At 37.6% G+C, this 22,024-nt stretch overlaps 1 protein-coding gene across 1 annotated transcript in view; it reads left to right on the top strand.

The window, feature by feature from the left end:
- ADGRV1 (adhesion G protein-coupled receptor V1) overlaps positions 1–22,024 on the top strand; it is a 545,909-nt gene that overhangs the window by 256,271 nt on the left and 267,614 nt on the right. The window contains exon 84 of the mRNA XM_082725840.1: positions 3,323–3,423. Within this exon, the coding sequence (XP_082581966.1) occupies positions 3,323–3,423 (101 nt within the window). The remainder of the gene's footprint in view (positions 1–3,322; positions 3,424–22,024) is intronic.

The raw sequence follows: 22,024 nt of genomic DNA, 5'->3' as shown, positions 1-22,024 counted from the left end.
AAGGTCTTTGATCCAGTTTGATGATAGCCAAGGAATCTAGGAGTTTTCCCTAGATTTAGAGTTTTTTAGAGTTTAGAGTTTTTCTCCTCTAAATCAAAGATTATCAATGTTGTTTTGTTAAGGATAGTATATCTTTCCCCTCACTTTCTAATGATATAGAAAAGTCATTGTGCTAATTAATTTATCAATTGTTCTTTTCCAACTGAGTCTGTAAACTACACTGTGCTCAGAACAAAAATAAAGGGGGACATCTGGCTGTCCCAGTTGGGTCAGGGTCTGACTCTTGATCTCAGCTCAGGTCTTGATCTCAGGGTCATGAGTTTGGGCTCCATGCCAGATGTGGAATCCACCAAAAGAGGGGGAAAAAAAAAAAAGGAAAGAAAAATTATTCAGTTAGCTGCTTGTTGTTTTTTTTTTCTTTCTTTCTTTTTTAAGATTTTATTTATTTGAGAGAGAGAGCACAAGGGGGAACAGCAGAAGGAGAAGCAGGGACTGGATCCCAGGACCCTGGGATCATGAACTGAGCCAAAGGCAGATGCTTCACAGACTGAGCTACCCAGGCACCCAGCTGCTTGTTGTTTCTGCATAATTGTCAAGGAGTCAGTTAAAAACTTCAGAGTACACCTTGAAGTAATACTTAGAATTATTATACTTCATTTTTTAAAAAAAGCATTCTAGTTATAGTTACAGCATTTTGTACCCTGTGATTTACATATTTATATTAAAGGAACTTAAACCAAAAAATTATTACAACTTAAAAAAAAAAACCTTGTAGATTAAATCACATGTGCTAAATGTAGCTATTTTTTAACAGATAAGAAAAGAAGGGAAGTCCTTAGCATATAGTGCATTAGGAACTTGGAAACTGAAGTATTTATTTCTTAAATCTAAGGTATTCAGTATCTTCCCCAAGGCCAGCTAAGGCTAGGGGACAGCCTGCTTGAGGTTTTTTAGCACCTTCTCCCATAAATAAAAAATGTATTCAGATCACTATCATGCATTATAGTTAAAGGCTAATAGATCTAGCCCATTTTCCCACCACTGGCTTTGAATCCAGGACCACCACCAGGTGTCATGCTAGCATTTCAATTGAAGCTTATATACTTAATTAGGTATTATTGAGCGGGTCAAGTTTAACTACAAAATCTATTTCATGTATGTGAGTATAATGGAGAATTAGCAAGTTAAGGGAAAAGGCTGTGAATAAGATCTTGTCGTGAACTAGGAAAAAAAAAAACAAAAAACGTTGACTCATGTATATTTCTACTTTGTCTGGCACTAATCCCGTGGCCTCACATCTACCACACTAGGTGTACAGTAAAGCACATATTTATGATCATGTGGCCTATTTTGACAAAAATTTTGCAAGGCCTTGCTTTTGAAATCGGTATATTACACACCACACACACACCCGAAATTCTGAGCTTAAACTAGCATTGATCATCACAGGAACTTCAGAGTGTACCTTGGTGAGTTCAGAGCATCAGCTCTGTTTATAGACTAGTCTAGTTTATAGACTACCTGGGTAAGGGTGCAAAGTCAGGCATGACTCTACAGTTTCTGGACGTATTGTGTTCCTGTGTGGGTGGATTTTGGGGGCAGCCCCAAGAGCTGCACACCTGTCCTAGATAAACCTAGAGCAGTCGTCCTGAAAATGGATTATTGTAGATTTCTTGGCCAAATGCCTAGGCTCAGAGCCTTGACTAATGCAAAGACTCACTTCCTGTGTGGAACTTTGTCTAACTTATTGAAATCTAAACATACTGAAAGCCTTTCCCAAAAGGAGTTAAGACAGGCATTGCTGTAAGGAATATTAGTGATAGACCCCATGTGGGCATTGGCAGATGCCCAATCCACCTACACCAACATGCAATTAGGTCCATATCTTAAGAGAAGGATAATGAGAAAGCAAATGTGGAATAAATGCAGTGAGGTAATGCATACAACGTGCATGGCAAAGCAGCGTATACATACCAATTATTGTGTTTTGATAATTCTTAGACAAAATGAACTATTAATAACACTATTATTGAGAGGGATTAAAAGGCTTATGTGAGGGGCACCTGGGTGGCTCAGTGTGTTAAAGTCTCTGCCTTCGGCTCAGGTCATGATTCCAGGGTCCTGGGATCAAGTCCTGCATCGGGCTCTCTGCTCAGTAGGGAGCCTGCTTCCGCCTCTCTCTCTCTCTCTCTCTGCCTGCCTCTCTGCCTACTTGTGATCTCTGTCAAATTAAAAAAAAAAACTTAAAAAAAAGGCTTATGTGAAAAAGCAAATGGGTTACTATTTGCAGCACATTTAAATTTTAGAAAGGAAATGCTTTAAAAATATGTATTTTAAAATACATATTTAAAATATTTTAAATACACATTTAAAATATAAAAAGTATTCAGGGCTGCTGGGTGGCACCATCGGTTAAGCGGTGCACTCTTGGTTTTGGCTCAGGTCATCATCTCAAGTGGGATTGATTCCCATGTCAGGCTCTGCCCTCAGTGCAGAGTCTGCTTGAAATTCTTTCTCCTCCTCGTCCTCTATCTGTCTCTCTTTCAAATAAATAGATAAATCTTAAATACATATATTTACACCCTGTACTTAAAACATGGTATTAAAAGAAATTCATACAAATTGTAAGATAAAAGATTTGTTAATACTGAGTTTCTGATCATTGCCTTGACAAGTAGATTACAAGAAGATAAGAATATTTTCTTTATTCCACTTAAAAATGTGGATGTTTAGGTTGAAAGTCATCTCAAGAGGAAAAAAACATTTTCTTCCCAGCTTTGGCCTCCAGTAGCATAGAGTAACTCTTAAAACTCATTATTACCACTGTTGTAATTACATAACTATTCCTACTAGGTAAAAAGGGGGTAATTACTGAGCCTGAGTTTTAGTTGTACCATTCACAGGTTTATGCCTAGAAAATCTTCTTCACTTCCCTAAATATCTCTATGTACCCAAGCCACCTGTTCTTAATAAGTTAGGTTGGAATTTGAACCTTTTCTCAAGCAGTATAACTTGTCTAATGGAAACATAGAAAAACGGAAGTTTAATGAAATTATTAATCTGCTTGATTTGAACAGTTTTTTGACTAAGGAAGTGAACATGTGGCTCTTTGAAAATTAAAGTTGTCCTTTGGCCTTAGTTGATCAGTGTGCAGATTTTATATGTCACATAAAAAGGAGTAGATTAAAATTGCAGTATCATCATTGCCAGATAACCACACTATGCAGCAGAGGCAGACAATAGGCCTTCCGAAGACTTTTGCTGTGCAACTGTTTGTTCATGGATTGTAAAACTGCACGTGGACTTTTTTTTATTCCTACAGGGTTTTGCCTGGCTGTTCTCTCCCACATCTTCTGTGCCAGATTTTCCATGTTTGCAGCTAAACTTCTGACGCACATGATGGCAGCCAGCTTAGGTACACAGGTAGGAGAGCTCCGGAATTTCTACCTTTCATGAGATGTTCACATTTCTTCTGTGACCCTTGAACTGAGTTGGATAAGTAAAATTTAATTTCAACTTAGTTGAAGTAAGTTTGTTTTGTTTTGTAGCAGAGGATGGAGAAGGAGCACAGTAAGAGGAAATTAGAGTTTCAGAGCCGAAAAAGAGTTTCAGAGTCTCAAAAGTTTGTGAATGTTTTTCTCCAGAAAAGTACTGTACTATCATCCCCTACAAGAAAATAGCTGCCTCTTATCACAAAGCATCATATTCTCAACTTATATATGCTAAATATATAACTAATGTGTATATGTATTAAAATTAGCATAGTTTTTAATCTGTTGGAATAAAATATGCTCTGTTACAAATCCTCTTATATGGAGGGCATTAAGTTGATACATATTTAAAATATCTGGATAATATTCAGTTGACCCTTAAACACGGGAGTTAGGGCACATACTGTCAAAAATCTGCATTTATCTTTTGACTCCCCCAAAACTTAACTACTGATAGTGTACTGTTAAGCCCTACAGGTCATATAAACAGTTGATTAGCATATATTTTGTATGTTATGTGTATTAAATGCCACATTCTTAGGCTAAAGCAAGCTAGAGAAAGCATTATTTTAGAAAATCATGACAAAAAGACATTTATAGTACACTACTTATTGAAAAAAATCCACATGTACGTGGACCCGCACAGTTCAAACCCATGTCGTTCAAGAGCCACCTGTATTTTGTTCTGTTTAATATTAAAGAACATGGTTCAGTAGAACATTCTTTTCTGAAAAACTATTTGAGTGTCAATTGCATAAGATAATAGCATGAGAAACATGTGGTCATTCATCAGCACAAAATTTAAAGCCCAGTTTAAACACAGAGGACAGATCAAAAGATGAAAAATTAGTTGCCTTTTCTCTCCATGGGGTACTCACAGCCTAGAACAGTAGACAATGTGTGTGTGTGGACTATGAACATAGACTATTTGCAAACTACTCTGTGAATGTAGATGATGGCTTAATTTATTTTTCTGTGAAAGTCCAGGAAGTCTTCATAGAGCTGGTGATGTCTGATCTGGGACTTGAATGAGAGTTTCATGCAGTTTGTTGATAAGGGGAGAGGTGGGCATAGATGTTTGTATAAGCAAAGGGGAAAAGCATAATCACTTCTACTTGAAGGCTGCAATTACAGGTCCAGATAGTAATAATACATTATATAATATTATTGAGAGAACTTTGTATTTATTTTATGAAGCAAAATTTCCCCTTTTCTAGTAGTTGGGACCCTTCTGGAGTACAAAAAACACTATTTCTTGATTGGGGGCTACTGGTTATATGTGTATGTTCAATTTATGTAAATTGAATATATGTATTTATATTTATATAATAAATTTATATTTATGCAATAAATATAAATACATATTTTATGTATTTATGTACAATTTATGTAAATTGTGCTGTACACTTAGGATTTGCATACTGTCTTTCAGAGTGCTAAAAGTATTTTATTGAACTCTGAACAGAAGTTTTTTAAATAATACCAGTGGAGGAGCTAAAATATAAAATGAAAAATTCTCTAAGATACTGGACTCCTGCTGACTTTTTTTGGTCCCAGGAATGAAAAATGGCACTTGTAAATCTCGTAACTTTAATTTAGGGGGAACAGTTAAGAGCCAGACTCTAAGCAGAGGATTCCAGATTGAGTTTTTTTAAAGTACCTATGAGCTATGGGAGGTAACAGCTGTTCCCAAAAGGGGGCTTGCATTGAATTTGACAAAGCTATTTATATTGCCTTGGTAACCTATCTTAGCTGTCTGATCTTGCCTTTGCTTCTTGTATGTAAGATCTTAGAAAACCCGCCTTCCATAATTAGAGTTTACTTGGCTGCATTCACCACCCACTCTGGTGATTTTTTGGCAGCAGAATTTGTACAAGTCTTAATTATAGCACTGTAGAATTACAGACAACTCTTCAGTGTCCTAGCAGACAAATTTGCTCATGTCTAGGGATGCGAAAGAAGGACCCAGGATTTATATGTTGGGACATTGCCTTCTGATTCACGTTATACTTAACATTAATTTTAGAGAAGAAGGTTAGTCAAATCCATGTTTTTCGGTTTATTTTTAGAATAGATGAAGCCATGTGGCATGAAGTATTCTATAATGTGTGGCTTGTGACATGAAATCACTGAAAACATCGTTTCCATGGTTTATTTTGGTAGGAAGAATTGGTGTATCATTGATGGAGAAAGTATTGTTTCCTCAAAATGGTTTACCTATCTGCTTTGATTTTTTAAATACCCTCTAAATGAAAGAGAATAGTTGTTTCCCTGAAAATCTCTTAGCAAAGGCTTTTTTAAATTCTCAGACTCTCCAAAAAAAGAAATGAAGCTGACTACAGGAACTTGGGTCCGCCCTTTCTGAATTTTTAAAATCGTGTTTATATCTCCAGTTACGGAATCTTGCCAAGGGGGGTGTTCCAGTTCCAACCTCGGATCTCTCGTTTAAAATCCTCCATCAACGTTATGTTGACATCCTTAGAGTGTGAGTTTCCTTTTGAGAAGTCTTCAGAATTAGATATTTGGCTTATATCCTTCTTTGGCTCCAAGAATGAAACTTCTCTAGCTGGCCTGGAGTGTTTGGGTTGCAAATTCTCACAGGTCAGCCAAAAGCATTCAGTTTTAAGTCTTTATTGCTTACCTTGACTAGGTTGAATGGCCTTTATGGGAAAGGGAAGAATGGAAATGTGATAATTTCTGACTTATTTCAGAGCACTGGGTGTCAATCAATGAGCAAGGCAGGAGTCAAGAAAATAAGCTTCTGGCTCTACTTCTATACTAGAAACATATGTAAAAATGTATACTTATACTATATATCCATAATTTATTATAAAATTTATTCTATGTAGTCTAAAAATGGAAGGTAAGCAAGAATCCAAAAATTATTCCTGTTTTAAAAGTCAAAAGATTCTGCTTTAATCTGTAGCTTGTCTTTCTAGCATCTTTGAGAATCGTTGACGATAAATAACCAGCAGGTGGCAGTAGAAGATTTTTTTTTTCTTTTAATGGTTTTTTAGTCTAGCAAAAATGGAGTTCAGTAGAAAACTTGAGAGATGTTTTTATAACACTTCTTTGGGCTAGAGAGTATTCTTCTGCAACATAGTAAATATACATTTGTGGCCTCTTACTACTGTTTTTTTAATCTGTTTTGTTTGGAATTAAATAAATGTGTAGGGTGCTTTAAGAAAACTTGTACATCACTAGCTTAGAATGTATTTTCTGTCCTTTATCACTTATAGTTAAATTCAGGGGCATAAGATTGTTTCCATCATTGTATTTTTTGCTGTGAATAACTTTTAATAAGTGTGTTATTTACACTGAAATATGTGTTCATTGAAATGTCACAAGTAGAAGTTTTTGAGATAAGATCTGTATTTTCAGTATTGCTTATTTTAAAAAGTATGTATTTTTCTTCAGTGCCAAGTTAATATTTCTCACTTACCTAGAAGAAAAGTACTAACTGGCAAGAAATTGTGAGACCATTCACTTCAAGAATGAAGTGAAAAGCAGCAAACAAATTTTCATGGCATTGGGTGATATTTCTCGGAAAAACATCTAATTATATCTTTGGAATTTTTATCTTAGAATCACATTGCCAACCCATGTGTGCCCTGATAAGGCTGGTAAACAACTAGGACAAAGGACAAGTTTGCAGTTCAGGGTTCTTGGTTCTGGGGGTTCTGTCAGGAAAAGCAATTCTCTAAATCTAAAAAAAGAACAGAAGTTTTCTCATAGAAAACATGATAAGATAGAACTGCATTTACTCTGATTGGTAAACCTAACAGAGGGAAATATTTGGGGCTTTTCCCTCTGGTTTTTGTTTGTTTGTTTGTTTGTTTGTGTGTCTTAAGCACAAAATTTGGAACTAAAGAATAAATTTGCCTAGAAAAATATATATGTAACAATGATTAAATTTGCCAGCCAGTCTATACATTTTCTGAATTCAGATGACAGTTGAGAATGTCTGAGAATTTTAAATGCTTAAATTTAAGTTTTTCATGGCCATTGGATGTGCAGGAGTATTAACTATATAGGCCTTCACCTCAATGAAAGGCAAGGGAATTCCCTTAAAATTCAGAGAATTGTTCTCTGGTAGCTAGCTGAGGTTGAGCTATCATTGTTTGCCCAGTATTCTCATTCTGCAACAATTGGGGTGTCGTTTTGCCCTGTCATTTTGTTTCCCAGGTAGAATGCTGCTCAGATATTCCTGCCAGCAGGTTCTGCTTTAATCTGCAACCTGTCTCATTTTAGCTTTGAATATCTAGTATCTTTGAGACTCTGAGAATCATGGACTACATGTGAATGAAGCCAGAAGCCATGTGTAACCTCTCAAATACAGACTCCTTCTGGCTCCTGCAGGGCCCAGGTTCTCTCCCTCAGCTTGGCACTATTTTGTTGTGACCGCCTGCTCGGGAAAGCCATTGTGTGTGTGTAGTCTGAAAACATATATCTAACAAGTTTATTTTTATCAATTGAAGCAGAATGCGACAGAAATTATAAAGTGTCGACTAATCAGAACATTGGCTGAAAGTTTTGGTTTATCACTTGGTAACCAGGGTATCCTATGTTATTTCTGCTTTCATTACTAAAGGAAAGTATTTAAGAATTTACATGCAAGGATCAAAATTGGATCATGCTTTGACGATTGGGTACTTGAGAAACACAAAGGGTCATTATTCAGTAGAACATTTAGGATTATTTGTTAGTGCGTAATAAGTAGGTTAGAAAAGTGTTTCATATACTTCGTGTTGGCATCTTAGTAAAATTCAGATACTGAACCAGTAAGTCTAGGATGGGTTTTTGGACGGGGCTTGTTAGGAAGTTAGGTTAACCGTGTTACGACTCAAGGAAATCTGGTTGTGTTGCTGCCAATCCTGCATTTGCTGTTATTATTACTAAAGCCACACCGTCAACCTATTTCCTTTACTATGAGAAATTATTTAACAAATGCTAACTAAATTTTTTATTTAAAATTATTTAAGAAATGCTAACTAAATTTTTAAATTTCTTTTAAAGTGTCACTGCCTATGAAACTACTTAACGAACATTTGTCTGTCTTTCTTGAAGGAAAGACTTCTGCTGCTGTTATTTTTTCTTTCTTTCTTTCTTGTTTCATCCTCTCCCTCCTGCGCCCCAACCCTGGGTTACTAAGAAAAGGAAAGGTACTTAGATAAGCAAACTAATGTACAACTCAGAGTACAGACTAGGCTTTTATTTTGGTCTTTCTCATAGCATTTCATACTTGGCAGAGCTTCTCAGTGTTGTTTTTGGACATAAAATAAACCACTAGAAAGAAAGTGTAGCCAGCCCCTCCCCAAGTCCTTCTTTCCTCTAAGCAGCTCAAAAGTGCCCCCACTTAAATGGTACTAAGTATGTAAGGCTTCTATTTTTTATTTTTCATACAAAAAATTCTGTATTTGATTGTGCCTTTTCTTCATGTGGAGATTAATTTGGTGAACATGGATGAGGAGCATTCTGCATACAGATATGAATATACACTTAAGTCGAATTGATTAATCTGTTTGAGTCTTTTTAAAAAATTTTTAAAATTTTATTTTTATTTATTTTTATTTTTTTAAGATTTTATCTATTTATTTGACAGAAATCACAGGTAGGCAGAGAGGCAGGCAGAGATAGAGGGGGAAGCAGGCCCCCCGCTGAGCAGAGAGCCCGATGCGGGGCTTGATCCCAGGACCCTGAGATCATGGGGCTCGATCCCAGGACCCTGAGATCATGACCCGAGCCGAACACAGAGGCTTAATCCACTGAGCCACCCAGGAGCCCCAATCTGTTTGAGTCTTAATGGCCCAAATAATATCACATTCATGACTAGTGCCCATTCATGTAGTGAAATTAAAAAAAAAAAAAAATCTAAGCAAATCCTACTTATTCCAGGTGAGGATCATCACTCGTCCACAAACTCAGCCACTTTGAACTCATCTACCATAATGCACAGTTTTGAGATTGTACAATGGGAAATTCCAGGCAAGCTAGGCACACAGGAAGTATGTAAATAACCGTCTAAAACAGTGACCTCATTGTAAGAACCCAGTATGAACGCAAGTCTCATCTTCTCTAGTCTACTGTATAGTACTCCATAAGCTGTGGACTGGGTTGGGGGCGGGGAGTTCCGCTGGAAGGTTTTCATGAGCAAGTGGAATTGACCTTGTTGTTGAAGAAAGTGTAAGATGTGAGGACTAAGAACGAGGCATGTTCTGGGAAGGACAAACAGCAAGGATCCAAGGCATGGAGGTTATAATGGACCTGGGGAATTCCACTTCTGTGAGGCATGCACCTGTGGAGGAAGAAATAGATCCTCCAGCCACAGGGGAGGCAGTTTCATATTGCCTGAGGAGCATGGGGAGAGAGCGAGGGCGTCAGCCCAAAAAGGTGCAGTATGAAAGCGGTGTTTTTAAGGATTAATCTGGCAATTAGGGATCAAATGAAAAATGGATTAAAGTAGATGAGAGGCTGGAATTTAGGGAGATGAGTTTAGAGAAGCTGGACAGGGCAGTTTTACCCTTATCTGGTTAGGATGAGTTGTGAGCTCGGACAATGGTAGGAGTAATGAGAATCCAAAGGAAAAAATAAGAACTGATTAAAAAAAAAAACAACTGCCTGTTTTGCTTTATGAAACCTTTGGAATTTCACTTCTCTCTTTAAACCAATAAAAAGACCACATTGCACATCTTACATTATTTAATAAATGCTAATATAATACTAAGTATCTTATGAGGTCAGAATTATGATATAGGGACTGATATCACCCCTGTTTTATGGATGGGGCAGTCAGGGTATGAAGAATGTAAGTTCCTTGCCTGAGGTCACACAGTTGTAAGGGACAGAACCAGTCATTGAGCACAAGCAACCAGGCTCCAGTCCTTGCCTTTAACCATTATGCATCCTGCCATATAAATCAGGAATTAACGAGGTTTACTCTATCACCAAAGAAGGTAGATGATTTTTAGGTGCCTGGGAAACTGGTGTTTTCATTTGACTCAAATAGAAAAGGCAGAAAGGTTTAATAGATGGGATTTGTGCAGTTTGTATCCTGAGGGGTTTGAAGTTTCCATAACACATGTAAGCTAGTGGTTTCGATGTTACCTACATAGGCATGGAGGTCTTGACACCGTGAAGTAGGTTCTTTGAGACAGGCTGTGTGGAGAACTTGTGATTATAGAATACACATAGTTCATATCATTTGTGGCACTCACTGCACTCAGTGATTTACATGTATTGCCTTATTGTGGTAACAACCAGATGAGCCAGGACCTGCCATCATTCCTATTTTACAAATGGAAAAATGGAACTAAGTTCCATTACCTGTCTTAACCTTCACTGGTAGAATGTGGCAGCTGGAAGAAAGATTCAAAGCCAGGCAGTCTGGCTTCAAACCCATGTGTTTAAAACACTGCCATGTAGAATGAGAAGGATCATTAGATGCAGATAATTAAAGCACAGTTAAAGTTCCTGAAGCCAAGGAAGGGAAAAAGGTTTCAAATGGAAGGATTGAGCGTCAGTGGGAGATTAGTCCTCAAATTTGGCAAGAACAAGGTCACCGGAAACTTTTTGGAGAGAGATGACGAAAATGAGACAGCAAAGGTTAGAGGATGAAGGGGTAGGGAAGATGTGGGAAAGGCTAAATCAGACCGCACCTGAGAAAAGTTTGTCAGCTGAAGGAAGGGGACAGTCAGCTTGGGAAGGGGAGCAACTCAAGTGCCCCTGGTCATAAAAAGCTCACTGAGAGGAAGGTGGAGCCTGGGGCTACCAGCTACCAGCAGCCCAAAGGGGCAGATTTTCCCCTTCTCCCCCACCCCCCTCATTGGTATTTTCCTCTTTTTTTTTTTCCTTAATATTTTATTTATTTATCAGAGAGAGAGAGCGAGCACACACAAGTAGGGGGAACAGCAGGCAGAGCAGGCAGAGGGAGAAGCAGGCTCCCCACTGAGTGAGGAGCCCGATGCAGGACTCGATTCCAGGACCCTAGGATCGTGACCTGAGCTGAAGGCAGCTGCTTAACTGACTGAGCCACCTAGGCATCCTGGTATTTTCCTCTTTTGAAATAGAACCTTTTATAGAAAAACTGATGAGAGGGTAAAAAGATTTAGTGCATTTCTCTCTGGTCCCTGTTTTTATTTGTACTTTTTGATTGCATGGAAATGAGTGACACTCTGCTCGTGTGCCTAGCCTAATCATGTTACATCTAGAAGATTAGAGCTATAGTTTGAGCTCCCCCTCCCCCATTTCTTGAATCCAAATTTCTTTGATGCCTTTATATGTGACTCTGCAGTCAGTTATGAAGAAAATTTGTAACTACTGATTAGTTGTTTTTACAACCAAGAATATTAATATTAGTTATTTGCAAGTATGTGCTCTGAAGGGATTAAAGTGATGTTGGTATTCAGATAGGCTAAAATTTGAATTTTAGGGGTGCCTGGGTGGCTCAGTAGATTAAAACCTCTGCCTTTGGCCCAGGTCATGATCCCAGGGTCCTGGGATCGAGCCCCGCATTGGGCTCTCTGCTCGGTAGGGAGCCTGCTTCCCTTCCTCTCTCTCTGCCTGCCTCTCTGCCTACTTGTGATCTCTGTCTGTCAAATAAATAAATTTTTTAAAAAATCTTAAAATTTGAATTTTATTCCAATTTCAGAAGAAATAATGTATTTTATTTTTGCTTTCTTCTTCAGTACACATTTTCTTTATATATATTCTTAAATATTTTCATAAAGAAATCCACCTTTTTTCCAGCATGCTTGCAAAATTAAGCTCAACCATAAACTGTTCTCCCTAAGTTGACAATAAGTGGACGCTGAAGATACAAAAATAGTATCGTGGTCACACTACTGGGAAATTCAAACTTTCCCAAGTGCTGAAGTAGCAAAGCAACAGAAAGAGTGAGTAATATTCTGAATGAGGCTACAGTGACATTATCATGTTTGCAACATGGCTTTTGTTACTAGGAAAATTTGTGAGACTAATCCAGACTTTACCAGAAAATACCAGTTTGGAATCTTCTATTACAGCCTAAGAAGCATAAACTATCCTTGACTTTTAAAAGACTGCTTTTCATGTCCCTAACTAAGGAAAATCAGCATCTGAGAAAAATTGTTTTTATGAATATTTTAAGTAACAAATATGGAGTGTAGGGGAAAGAGACCCAATTTGGGAATTAAAAGGACAAATGGAGTACTATCCCTGAGCCATATCAGAAAAGTCTTTGGAAGAATAAGAATGCCTGCCTTGCAGAGTTGTTAAAAGGATAATAGATGGTGTTTAAAAAACTTGAAACACGGGCGCCTGGGTGGCTCAGTGGGTTAAGCCTCTGCCTTCAGCTTGGGTCTTGATCTCAGGGTCCTGGGATTGAGGCCCGCATCAGGCTCTCTGCTCAGCAGGGAGCCTGCTTCCCTCCTCTCTCTCTGTCTTCTTCTCTGCCTCCTTGTGATCTCTCTTTCTCTGTCAAATAAATTACAAAAAAATAAAAAAATAAAAAAAACTTGAAACACAGGACTTGGAGAACAAGGGAGCAAAGGAGGAAAGCGAGGTTGATTCCTGCTGCTACAGAGCAGTGAAGAGGCTCTTTGGGTTCTGCTGTGTTGAACGCTTCTTAATGCCTTCTGGAGCACCTAGCCTGGTTTCGTGTTCTTGAGGTTTTTTAAAAATCAACTGTGAGGAAGGGGAAAGTCTGTTCAGCCCCACCCTTTTAAAGCAGCTTGATCTTGCTGGTTGCCTCCCTTCTCATTGTGCCGTCCCAGAAAGGCTTTTTAAAGATTTACTTATTTATTTTAGAGAGACAGAAGGAGAGTAAGCACAGGAGCGTGTGGGGCGGGGGGCATGTGAGGGGGCAAATGAAGAGGGAGAGCGAGAATCTCAAGCAGGCTCCTTGCTGAGCACAGAGCCTGACCTGGGGCTCCAGGCAGGACTCAATCCCATGACCCTGAGATCATGACCTGAGCTGAAATCGAGAGTCGAACATTTAACCAACTGAGCCACCCAGGCACCCTTGCTTTGTTTATATTTTTAAGATGAGACTCCCCCCCCCAACCAGATCTTGAGTATTTTCTAAGTGCTTGGGTCTTTATTGCTTGTACTGAGTTGTTGAAACCTTAAGAACTGTATATATAGATAGATAGATAGAGATGTCTTATATATATGTATGCTTTTTCCTAAATATATTTAAATAGGCATATACATGTCTTTTTAAAAATATATATGCCTTTATATATGAAAAAAATAAAATACATATATATTATTTACAGTGGGCGTGTCATGTAAGCTTGTGCCTGTGTGTGTGTATACATTTGGAAACTGAAATAGACTTCTATTTCAAAAACACGGAAGTACCACATGATGAAACACTTGGTACTGCTACGTACTTCCTGCTATGAACACTGATATGCATAAATTCCCTGTAACCCTTACAACACCGTGAGGTGGTCAGTATTGTTTTTATTACCTCTCCATTGCACTGGAGAAATAGGAGACCCCCCCAAAATTACGTTACTTGCCCTCCTACGCCATCCCACCTCAGCTAGGTCAGGCAGCTCCAAGCCTAACCTCTCTCTTCCCACCTCTCTTCCAAGTATATCAGAGAACGCCGCTGTGGTGCCTTTTCCTCCCCTTCCATGGAATGGAAGAGCATCGTCTCTTGGAGACGTTTTTTAAAACAGCTCTGTTGAGATACAATTCATAGACTAGAGAGTTCACCCATTTAAAGTGTATAACTCGTTGACTTTCAGAATATATGCAGGGTTATGCAGCCATCACTGCCATAAATTTTATTTATTTTCTCTAGCTTTATTGAGGTATAACTAATATTTATTACTCTACTCATCATGTTAGTTCATCTCAAGTCTCATTTTTAGTTCTCTGACATCTTGCTTCCTTTTGTAAATCTTTTCAATGATGGGCCCTTACAAAATTGGTTCTTAAATTTACAAATACATCAGTAAGTCCTAGGAAGTCACATCTTGGAGCTTTAGCTGCTTACTCTACCGAAAAAGAGTGTCTTACATTTGGTTGCCCATATGCCTAGCTAAGTTTTAAGGTCCTGAGCAAAGACTATTTCTTTTTTTAATATCATATGTTATACCAAATGGTAAATGAGGGCCAAAACAACAACAGTTGTAAAAGTAAAACACCCTTTCCTATAGGCTTGTTAGTTGTGTAGAGTCTAGAATCACCTTTCTAGCAAACCTCCATTTGGATCCAGTCTCCCAAGTACATAAACTCTATGTTCTGCCAGGGATGGGAGGAACTTGGTTTCAGGCACTATGTTTTGGTTGTAAGGGTGAATGTTACTGCCAAATTGAAACATTTACATGTTACATATCAACAGCCAAGTGCATTTCATGGCCAAATTTCATTTACAGAAGATGGCATGTGTAAGTGATCTTATGGGGGTAGGTGTGGAAATGGAGAAATTCCATAACCACCCCAGAGCTCACCTCTGAACCCCACTCCAGTTGGTTTTATGCCCTCGCCCCTTTAGGAATACAGAAATTAAAGTTAAATCAAAGTGTGAAACTGAGTTCATATTCTCCATTATATTAAAAAAAATTTTCAGTGTGGATTTCCCTTTTAAAAAATATGCATGGAGTTAACTATATTTGGGAATTAAGTGTATTTTATCTCGCTGCTTCTGGAGTTTATCCCAATCGTTTTTATGTACCTGTAAACTATCTCTCTTCTACAGTAGCCTTGAAACTGTTCCCCATGATTTTACTCTGGCCCTCGTGTTTACAATCTGTTCTTTTTTCGGGAGCCAGAGTAGTCCTTTCAAAGACTTAATCCACCCAAGTCATTCTCCCACCTAAGTGACTTCCTATAAAAAGAGGAACTTTTGACCTTTGTCCAGCAGACACTTGAGGATCATTCCTACCTACTCTGAGCTCACCTCCTACAGTCTCCACCCACTGACCCAGCACCAGCCACAGTGAACAAATGGCAGTTCCTTAAACATGCCACCTCCTTCTTGTCCTGGGTTCTGGATTCCAGTTAATCCCCAAGCCTGGACAGTTCTGCACCAGTGTTTACTTATTCATAAATTTATTTATCCTTCCATCCTTCACACTGAGTTCATACTTTTATCACCTTAGAATAGCCTCCCTGAGCAGCCCCCTGCCCCACAATACCACATCACTGTTTATTTTATATCATAAATCAGTATCTGGGTTCTCTTGTTTATTTATTATCTTCTGTCCCCTTCCTCACTTCCTACTTCTCACCTCTTAGAATAGAAATTCGATTGGGGGGGGCACCTGGGTGACTCAGTGGGTTAAAGCCTTTGCCTTCAGCTCAGGTCATGATCTCAGGGTCCTGGGATCGAGCCCCACATCGGGCTCTCTGCTCAGTGGGGAGCCGCTTCCCCCTCTCTCTCTCTGCCTGCCTCCCTGCCTACTTGTAATCTCTGTCTGTCAAATAAATAAATAAAATCTTTAAAAAAAAAATTCCATTGGGTCAGGAATTGCCTGTCTTATTCATTGCAGTGTTTCTAGCACCCAAAAAACGTTTTTTGGCACATACTAGATTTTCAATAAGAACTGGTTAAAATAATGAGAAAAACAATCAGGTACAAGGAAATTGTAGGCTTGCTCCTTAAAAAAAAAAAAAAAAAAAAAAATCTTCAGCCATTTAAAACTAAGTTAGCACCATTTTCTCATGAAAATGAGCTTGATTCCTTAAAGAAAAATCAGAATTTAAAAAGATTATTCATATCACTAAAGAAGTGTAATGTTGTGGGGTCTACAACACAGCTTACAGACAAAGTGCATTATAACTCTTGGTTTATAATTAAAGGGTACTCAAGTCAGAATTAGTTTTTCCAGAAAAATAGTTGTAATGAGAAGTTAAGAACCCAAGCCAGCCACCCAACTCTATTCAACTCTTAATCTGGTTATTATGGATCCTAATTGTACTTAGTAATTTTTCTTCATGTTAAAACACATTCTGATGTCTGATTAGGAACTTCAAGAAAACCCTGGCTACTCTGACAGCCTGTTCTTTCTTCAGAAGCCTGAAACAGCTGACCACAGAGGCCCAGCATTGGTAAGGGAGTGGGGGCAGCTGATGGGGAGTTAGAAGTGAGAGGCAGACTTCTGGAAACTTGCTTCCTGAGTTCAGGGAGATGTTCCAGCAAGTGACTTGGATGGCAGATGTGAAGGTTTCTGAATCTTGTGGACAAAAGTACGAAGACAGGGATTTGGTGCTTAAAGCAGCTTTTTAAACTTCTTATTGAGAAACAGAGTTAAAAATGAGAGAACACCATTTGAGAATACAAGAGTTTTCTTAAATAAGATCTCTCTGTATTCCATAATAATAATATTTTGTGTTAGGTTGAGTGAGCACTGGGTGTTATACAACGAATGAATCGTTGAACACTACACCACAAACTTATGATGTACTATATGCTGGCTAACTGAACATAACAAAAGATTCTGTATAGATACTCAGGATAGATAATAACTAACTGTAATGGCTAATTTTAATAAATAATTAACTCATAAATGTCTATAGTGCCAAGGTAGATAATGTGGGCTATTAAAATGAGGATCTAAGGAACAAGGTTGTCATATTGATAGTATGTTGGAATTAGGGCTGAGATGAAATATTCTGACATATTACAATATGTCTAGACATAATGAACAATCCTGCTATGTTTACAATGTTTACAATTATGATGAAACCACTGATCATTTCTGAGTTTATTCTGCTGGGTATCACACTCTCAAAGCCTTTTAACCTATGCATAGCTGAAAACATTTCTTATAATGCTTGGTATTTTGAAAACAAATGAGCTGATGAGACATAGTAATCATAAAACCGTTTTCCTTCCCCCAAAACATATTTTAAAAAATTGAAGTCTTTGGGCTAAGGAATGTGGTTTTATACCTTGGAAACCTTGAGATAAAAAGTGAAAGTGTTAGTTAATTTCCCTTGTTTTCTTGAGTCTGTAGAGAAGTGTTCAATAAATATTTGTTTTAGTAGGACAATATAAACATCTTAAATTATATAAATAGAGGCTTGTAGGTATTGCTTACATTGTTTCTTTATTCCCCAGAGGTACAAAGTCCAGAGGAATCTAAGAGATTAACTCAGGAAGTCAGAAGAGTTGGATTGCCACTGTTTTAACTCAGGTCATGGTCATCATTACCGTTCATTCATTACATACTTGAGAGACCACATGAAAAATGACAAAAAGTCCACACTTGAACAACCATTCACTCTAAGTTTGGGACTACTCTTTTGAAAGTGTTTGTTAGGCTTGATTATTGATAAGTCAGATGAGGGCAAGCAAGTCTGTCTGTCTCCTCCTGTTTGAGTCTTAATCTGAGCAGCAGAAAAATCTATTTATTCTCTAACGAAAAGAAGAGAATCTTTCCTGAAGTTTTTGTAGAAGTGCAATTTAAATTTATGTATTCGTATATAACTACTATTCATTGTTCCCATTCCACAAATATTTGGTGTTATATGTAATATATAAGGTTTTTTGCTAGGAATTACAGACATAAAGATAAGTAAGATATATCCTCAAGCTATTCATAGTCTACTAGGAAGGGAATAAACATGTAAATAAATGAATGCAGTAGACTGTTACAGGGATATGATCACATCCTGTACAGGATACAGTGGGAACAAAAAAACGAAAAAAAGGGAGTTATTAATTCTATCCAGGGTGAGGGGTGGGGTCAGAAAAATCTCTTACAGAGATGAGAATTCTTCAGCTGTCTTGAAAGATAAGAAATCTTTACCAAGTGGAATCTACATATAATTAAAATACAGACATTAGTAGAGGCAGAAGAATGGGCCGTGTCTGGTAGGATTTGTGGTACAAAAGGGATTGATTTCTATTGGACTATATTCTGTTTATTTTGCAAGGCTTCAGGGATGGTTCAGCTGGTTAAGGGCTGCTGGCGAGGAAGGGAGAATTGCTTCCGTGGCACATTTGGAAAAGATGGGCAGTAGTCTCCAGACCTGAGCAGAACTAATATTTGAGGAAATGAGAATTTCTTTTTTTTTTCTTTTTTAAAGATTTTATGTATTTATTTGACAGAGAGAGATAGAGCACAAACAAGGGGAGCGGCAGGCAAAGTGAAACGGAGAAGCAGGCTGCCCCCTCCCTCCAACTCAGGGCTTGATCCCAGGACCCTGGGATCGTGACCTGAGCCAAAGGCAGATGCTTAACTGAGTCACCCAGGTGCCCTGGAATGAGAATTTTCTATAGGTTTTTCACAGATATGAATTTGGGTACCACAGATACATTTTCATGTCTCATGAGCATTTTTCTTAGAAATATATTAAGTAGTCTAATCTGAAAAGTCTACTGTATCTAGTTCAATACTACTGCTCAAAAAAAATCAGAAGTCTCTCTTCTGTAAGGTGTCAGGTTCTGTAGGGTTTAAGGTTTTTTTTTTTAATCTTTTAATAATACACAAGGTAATGCCTCTTTAAAAGTGAAGCACTTATTACACATTAAGATAAAAAGCTATTTCATACAGAATAATTCCTCAAAACAACTCCAATGAGCTCTTTGTTATTAGTTCAAGGGAAGAAACAGGAAAAAGCTAATCCAGTATAAAGTTTGTTTTTCAATGATACTTCAAATGCAATCTACTGCAGCCACGTGAAAGGTCCATATCAGTATGATTTAATGTAGTTATATATATATTACAATATTTAAACTTGTATAAAAATATTAATACAACACTATACTTTATATCCCTTTTATAAGCCCCAAGGACTAATTTCAGAAAAACACAGCAGTGAAGTTGTGGTAGCTCCAATGTTTAACTGTAGGAAATATATCCTGTGTATATTTTCTGTAATATTACGTTTTGTGAATCTACTATTGAATTCATGTTTTTAAGGTAAAGATAGAATTCAGAACATAGAGAAATACAGTGAAAATGCCAAAGGAAAATATTTGTGTCGTTGAAATTCAGCATGTGTACCTCTTTTTAAAGTTATTAATAGGCCTGAGAACAACAATATAAGCAATTTCTCCTAAATAGAAGCAAGTCTGAGAGAATAGACTTCCGTCAGAAGTGGCTGCTGTTAGGGAGAGGGGAAGCTGAATTCAAACAGCTTTGTGAGAAACTAGAAAAGAGGAAGCAATTCAGCTTCACAATCGGTCACTGATATTTGGTTTACTCTCTTTGGAGTTTACAAGTGGCTGCCAAGTTACGTATAATGCAGGCTGCCTAATCCTTGGAGGCCTCTCTTCCAGCTAACGTCTGCGTCAGTGGTGGCCATGAGAGAGGAAGCAACTTGAGGAAAACATTGTTTACCACTTGAGTTTAACATGGAATTGGAAGTCTGAAGTAAGCGGTTTAGAACTCTATTAGAATGCTGTTTTGTGTACCTTTTAAAGACATAGTAATTTCAAGAGTTACTGAACGTCTAGTCCTAAATGTTAAATAGGATCTCATTCTGAAGGGTACCTTCTTGACACTTCTTTGGGGGTAGTTATGAAAAGCCAAATACATACTTTTTTTTTTTTTAAGATTTATTTATTTATTTGACAGACAGAGATCACAAGTAGGCAGAGAGGCAGGCAGAGAGAGAGAGGAGGGAAGCAGGCTCTCTGCTGAGCAGAGAACCCAATGTGGAGCTCGATCCCAGGACCCTGAGATCATGACCTGAGCTGAAAGCAGAGGCTTTAACCTACTGAGCCACCAGCCACCCCCAAAAGACATATTTTTAATAAATACTTCTTGTGTTTACAGTTACATATAAATTCTATGTGAGATAAGACAGATAATCTGGCCAGCAAACCCCAAAGTAGTTATAATCATGTCCTCCAGAAGATTACAATCTAAGGAGTGCTGAGTGTATAGGTATATGAAACAAGAGAAAACAAGAGTTTGGAATTAGCTTAATAAATGTGGTAGAGTTGTCACCCATTTTTTGTTGCACATTTATACTTTTTCCCACTTATAGATTATAATTCACTTGAGGGTGAGGACTCTAACCACATTTGTTTGTTAGATCTTCTGTGGACAAACTGGGACAAATGGAAAAGAAACCATTGACCAGCTGCATGTGAGTAATTCTTTCCCCAGGATAAGCCCACTTCAGCTGTTAAGTGGAGAATGGCTTGGGTAAGGTGTTGTAGAACAAAGGTCACAGACTCAGCCATGTTTGAAACAAGATTTTAATTCCTTTTCTCTCACTGTGCAAGCAGATTTGCAGAAGGAAAGGAAGCATCCACCAGCAAAAGTAAGTTTAGGACTCCAGCCTCACTTCTAGGAGTAGAACCTAAGATTCCCACCCTGTCATTCCAAAAATTGTTTTGAGATCCAAAGAAAAGATAGACCCTTATATTCATAAATGAACCCACTTAACATATGCATTTGAAGAGCAATCTGTGCATATTTTGAAAGCAAAAAGTATCAGTTAAAATTGGCTATAAATTTGAAAGGAGATTTGAAAAGAAAAAGCAATTTTCGTTTTAGGGAAATAAGTAAGGTTATAACATGAGAATAATATAGTTATTTTGTTAAAATTTGAAAAAAAAATTTTTTTACTTTTAAAATGTGTGACCTATAGTTATTTTGATTATGGAAGCACTGATTCCCCTCATCAAAGGTAGAATGGCCTTTCTCCCACACCTAAACAAGATTTAGCCTTGTTTCTTGAAATTTAATTTTTTTAAATTGTGCTTCTTTGATTTGATTTTTTCCCTTCATTTTCCCGAATGGAAGTGGCATATATTTAATTTTAATTCAATTAAGCAATTATTTTTAGAGACATTTTAGGTAGTTTTTGTTTGTTTTCATTTTATTTATATAATTCTTAGAGGGGTAATAGTATTGTTAATAATATTCCCTTTGAGGGGCACCTGGCTGGCTCAGTGAGTTGAACATCTGACTCTTGATTTCATCTCAGGTCATGATCTCAGGGTCATGAGATTGAGCCCCACATCAGGCTCTGTGCTGAGTGTAGAGCCTGTTTAAGATTCTCTCTCTGCCCCTCCCCCACTCCCTCTCCCAAACGAATAAATAAATAAATAAATAAATAAATAAATAAATAAATAAATAAGGAAAAACAAATCTCTTTGAGCTTCTGATGTGATCCAGAGATTTAAATATGCCCCTTCGTTTTATTTTCACAGTAGTGCTATCAGTGGCCATTACTAATGTCTTCATTTTATAGCTCTATAGTCTGAGACTCACAGAGCATAATTAAATCTGCCCAAGAAACCATAACTATGAAGCAGGACTAAGACTTGTACCCATGTATGTGTCTTAATCTTTTTTCCATGAAACTACCCACAAATGTATATAAATATGCATATACGTATGGATATCCCATGTATGTACCCATCCTTTGTTGATAATTGATGGAATATTTTGTATTTCTTGGATTCTACTTAGTGCACTGCTGGATTCCACCTGTGCAATTTTTGAAAAGAAATTAAATGATGCACTCCAGGAAGGGTTCACATTTGCTCATTATTTCTGGCTTAATCAAGTTAATGGGAAAGAACAAAAAATAGCTAAGACCAGAGGCCCTGTAACCAGTGTTGTGGGAAGTTATAC

This window comes from Mustela nivalis (assembly GCF_964662115.1).
Source record: "Mustela nivalis genome assembly, chromosome: 3".
NCBI lineage: Eukaryota > Metazoa > Chordata > Mammalia > Carnivora > Mustelidae > Mustela > Mustela nivalis.
Note: the sequence above shows the minus strand (reverse complement) of the source record. Positions and strands in the feature narration are given on the sequence as shown.